Raw genomic sequence first — 5,130 nt, 5'->3', positions numbered from 1 at the left:
TGTTTTCTGTAAGTTTTTTTTTTAATTAATTAAATTAAATAAATAAATATACACTCCGTATTTTTTTCAACAATTGTTTAATGATGGTATTTTGAGAGTTTGGCTCTCGAGAAAATGGAATGTAACGGCAACATTCGATCGTATTATACGGGGAGATGGTGCAGCTTTTTCTACTTTTGACACTTTACCCTTTCAACTTTTTAATTCTTTTCAAAATGGTCCCTTGAAGACTTTGGATGAATATTTATTGGTTTTCTATTTCTAAGTTGATTCTACTACCATCACAATCACAAAGCAAAATTAATTAGTTTTGATGTAAGTTTAAAAGTTTGAGAGAAATAACTAAAAAAATCAATTTAGATGTGTTTAATTAACTTTATATTCAATGTAATCAGACTATTATAGTATTTGATTTGACAATAATATATCATTTGAATTCTATAAAATCTTTAAAATTTAATAATACTTTAATACATTTATCATTAAGAGAATCTTGCTCTTACTAAATATGAAATCAGCATGATATATTTCTTTGTTAATGAAAACTTAATATCAGATTATGAGTTCGAGTCTCATCTTAAACAATTTAACAGGTGTGTTTTACCGTTATAAAAAAAATAATAATAAATATAAATTTTATATTCACATTCCGTCATATAGTGGTCATGTTACTTGAGTTATTTATAATACTTGATAAGTAAAAATTACTAGAAAATACTATTTAAATGTTATCATACAACATTCGCAAGCAAGTAAAATTGCTAAATAGTGTTTCAATGTACCGTTAAAGATAATTTTATTAAAATAAAAAAATGATGAATAATAATATGCCACGTATAAATGATTGTCACATATAAATGATAATTTAAATTTATAGTTTTTACTTATATTAAGAAAACTTTTATCAAATTGTCTACAACTTAAAAAAAGAAGAAACATCGAAGATCCACGAATAAAAGGGACCATCATATTTTACAATTTATAGTTGATAAGGTATAGTAACTTGTACTCTATACAAAAAGTATTCATACGACTAATACAACTATTCTATTGTTAACAGTTTTTGTAATTATTATGTGTTATAAATGTAAGTGCACTTTAAAGAGGAATAAAATTATTCTATAGTTTCTGATAATTAATAATCACTTAAAAAAATTGCATGGTCCCTTTTATACATAATTCACAAGTTAACCAATTTATACAACTGCGGGTTATATGATTTTTTAAACTAAACCGGGATACATTTAAACTAATTACTCTAATATTAATATTGAAATTTATAATAATTGTTCGGAGTAAATCATACGAGGAAAATTTAAGTACATTTTTGGAAAGCACACTTGCCATTAGAAAACATGATAGATATCTCGATTTGTCTTAGTTTTAAACGAAGGGGCTAAATATGACTATCTTTAATCTACGGTCAGAATTAAACATGTACGTAAAACTGAGAAAGACATATACGTATATAATCCATGTGTTCACAGGTAGTGTACTACACGCGCCGGACTTGGCTGGATATCACGTCACGATGGGTTGATGAGTGGGACGTTATTTACACGTGCTTGGAGTGAAATGATGGCTTAATCGGTGAAAGTAGGTGCTATAAAGACTTTGACTGTTTTTGTCTTCAATTGGACTTGGGAAATCATGGGGTACACCGAGATTTGGTTTTATTATTTAATTTCGAATATTTTTTTAATTTATTTATTTACTCCGTATATATTTATATTTTCTATTTAATACTGTGTATTTATATTTAGAGCACTGGGAGTAGTGACTGAGATCACTTGGCATGTCAGGCCTAACTTGCTGAGTCAGAAAAAGTGGGGAGTGGTGACCTATGTCAGTTGGGCATGTCAGTTTATATTTTTATTATTATTTTAATGATTTTAAATATAACATATATTGATAAAATTATAAAAATTAACATAAATGGAAATAACTTTCATTAAAAATAAAAATAAAACATTACATTTCCTAATAATTAAAAAACATACGATTCCTGAAAATTAAAAAAAAAATACGTTATCGCGATTAAAAAGTTACAATTCGTTAACTATTTTGTCATCGCGATTATGCCATAGATGCGAAACTAGAGTATGTCGAAGATACTCATGCTCGTCTTTGTCACGCAGCTCTTTTGTCTTCTCGACATATACATCACACCTTTCGTACCAAGTTGATCCTTGTAGGTTGTTGACAGGCAAGTAGTAAGATTTATTTTCAGCGATGTTAAAACCATTGTCTTCAATTATCATGTTGTGCAATATGATGCAACCATACATGATTCTTTTGATTTTGTTTACGTTATATACCCTATCAGGTTGTCTTAAAATACTTCAACGACCTTGCAAAATTTCAATTGTCCTCTTAACGTCTTTACGAGCTGCAGATTGTTTCTTTGTAAAGTATTTCCTTTTTGCGTCAACAACACTTGAGAATCCCTTAACGAAAGAAGCCCACGAAGGGTAAATTCCATCGGCAAGATAGTAGCCTCGATCAAAATCAACGTCCCCAATTTCGTATGGAACTTGAGGAGCCGTGTCAGTTAGTAAACTATCAAACAATGGAGATGCATTAAGGACATTCAAGTCATTGTTCGAACCGGCCATTCCAAAATATGCATGCCAAATCCAATTGTCATACGATGCAACGGCTTCCAACATGATTTTCGGGTAACCGTGATCACCTCGGGTGAAATGCCCTTTCCATGCATTTGGACATTTTTTCCAAGCCCAATGCATACAATCAATGCTTCCAAGCATTCCAGGAAGCCGTGAAGTTCTTCATGTTTATGATACAACCGACGTATATCGTCCTCGGTCGGTTCTCTCATGTATACATTACCATACAAGTCTATAATACATCTTGTAAAATTTTGCAAAGACTCACGTGATGTTCTGTCTGAAATTTGTAAATATTTGTCAAATAGATCCGGTGAATCACCATATGCTAGTTGACGAATGGCAGTAGTGACTTTTAAAATAGTAGATACTCCGAGAACACCACGTGCATCGGGACGTTGTTGAAAATAAGTAAACCACTTTGGTGCATCGGGACGAGTAGAGTAAGAAAGTATACCTTCAATTATTTTTTCAAGAAGACTTTGTGACATTCGATAACGCCATTTGAAATATTCAGGGGGATACTTCGGATTTTGAACAAAATAATCGTTCATCAAACGATTGTGCGCTTCTATACGATCACGACGAATGTAGCGACGTTTTCGTCTTGAGCTTTGAGCCTCATTTTGTTCCTCGACCTCTCTACGTATTACCACGTTATTTCGATAAGCAAATATACTTTTCATTGCGTTCACCAAACTTTCTTCGTCGGAACTACTCATTTTTATAGATATTTTTTTTTATGAGAGAATTTGGATTTGATTGTGTGAGTGTATGTTGTAAAATGGATGTATATATATAGATAAAATGGGGATAAAATAAATAAAAAAAATGGACCGTTGCTCCGTCTCCCATGCGACTGACTAGGGGGCGACGAGTAAATGTGACGGGGTCGGGGAGTGGGCCGACTAGCGACGAGGCTCCCGACGAGGCAGCTGACCTCGCCCACTCCCAGCGCTCTTATCATTTACATTTATTTGTATTTTATAAGATAAATAATTAGATTTAATTATTATTATTTTTTTTTGAAAGGCAAGTAGGCTTTATTATAAAAAATTATACGCACCGGAACTAGTAAGAAGCTAGAACCAAAAACACGAGACTACACCCAAAGACATCACCCAATGTGACGATCGCTCCAAATCCATATGGATGAACACGTCATTCATCGATTTCATTGCGAGGTATTTGACCTCTATATGATACGTTTTGTAAACATTGCATTCTTTTGAAAAGGCACACCATAAATGAATATTTAAATCAAAGGTTTTCGACATCTGATGATTTCTACATATAGACAATCACCGTAATATAATAATTTACAATAATACTTCCGTTGATAATGCAGTCAAAATAAGATACATGGTGATGATTTGGTGAATGCAACGTTTCCTTGAAAAATATGCCATGTATGACTCCATGCACATAGCTTGTCTAACATATAAGCAAACAGCGGAAGACTTCTAGGGAACCTGAGAATAAACATGCTAACAAGTGTCAACACAAAGGTTGGTGAGTTCATAGTTTTAATGTTGCGCATAATCTGTATATAAAGGTGGATCACAAGATTTCAGTTGTTCAATCCAGAAACGTTTATCAAAATATTCTACGAAATTGAGCACCCTGGTAACTAAACGTATATATAATTTGTACCCTTTGTATAATCATCTTAATAATACACGCAAACCAACGTGTACGCTTCTCAAATAGCATACGTCTGTTAAAAGGCTAGTGCTCTAGCTCGGACGGGGATATCAAGCCCTATGGATCCATATACTACTACTCGCGCCCACCAGTTCTTATAACCGGCAGTTACTAGTTACCAAAGCTAAGGGATTTTCGGTTCAAACTCAGTATAGAATTTAGTATGTACTTGTGTCCATTGTTTAAAATAAAGTGCATGTATTCTCAGCCCAAAAATATATATTGCAAAAGCATTTAAAAAGGGAGCAAATGAAACTCACCTTAGCAGCATATAAAGTCGTTCACCAAAATGTGATCGAAACTCGGATTACCAAATAACCGTAGATCTCAACCTAGAGAACATATGTTGGTCAATAAATGTCTATCAAGCTAGGTCAGGTCATAGTGTATAACAATCCTAATGCTCGAGATCGACATACAAAAGTTATCCAAAGTCGTTTTAAAAAGTCAATTTTGACAATAATTCAACAAAACGAGACGTGCCTTATATATGGATTCATTTACTTGACTGGTAATATTCAAAAATCCAATTTATCATTCTTACAAACAAGTTTCAAAAGCAATTTCAATCAATGTCAATCATAATTCAGTTGATCATATCTTTTAATTCGTTCACCGAAATTACGCGATTTCTAAATGAAAATTTATTGATTTTTCTCCAGCTTTTCAAAAACATGCATATCATATACCTTTTATCAGTAATATATGTATTTACTTCGTGATTCATCATAACTGTTTAACTACAAAATTTAGCATCCAAGCATGCATAAATATATATATACTCGAGCACTAGACATGG

General features: G+C 32.4%; 1 protein-coding gene across 1 annotated transcript; it reads right to left on the bottom strand.

Moving 5' to 3' along the window:
* Nucleotides 1–2,342: 2,342 nt before the first annotated feature.
* On the bottom strand, nt 2,343–3,349 carry LOC139859402 (uncharacterized). The gene is made up of 2 exons (XM_071848193.1): nt 2,896–3,349; nt 2,343–2,707 (listed from the first exon to the last, which is right to left on the bottom strand). The coding sequence occupies exons 1-2, from the start codon at nt 3,347–3,349 to the stop codon at nt 2,343–2,345; spliced, it is 819 nt and encodes a 272-aa protein (XP_071704294.1).
* Nucleotides 3,350–5,130: the final 1,781 nt, after the last annotated feature.

The sequence above is a fragment of the Rutidosis leptorrhynchoides genome, chromosome 7 (assembly GCF_046630445.1).
Source record: "Rutidosis leptorrhynchoides isolate AG116_Rl617_1_P2 chromosome 7, CSIRO_AGI_Rlap_v1, whole genome shotgun sequence".
In the NCBI taxonomy this organism is placed as follows: domain Eukaryota; kingdom Viridiplantae; phylum Streptophyta; class Magnoliopsida; order Asterales; family Asteraceae; genus Rutidosis; species Rutidosis leptorrhynchoides.
Note: the sequence above shows the minus strand (reverse complement) of the source record. Positions and strands in the feature narration are given on the sequence as shown.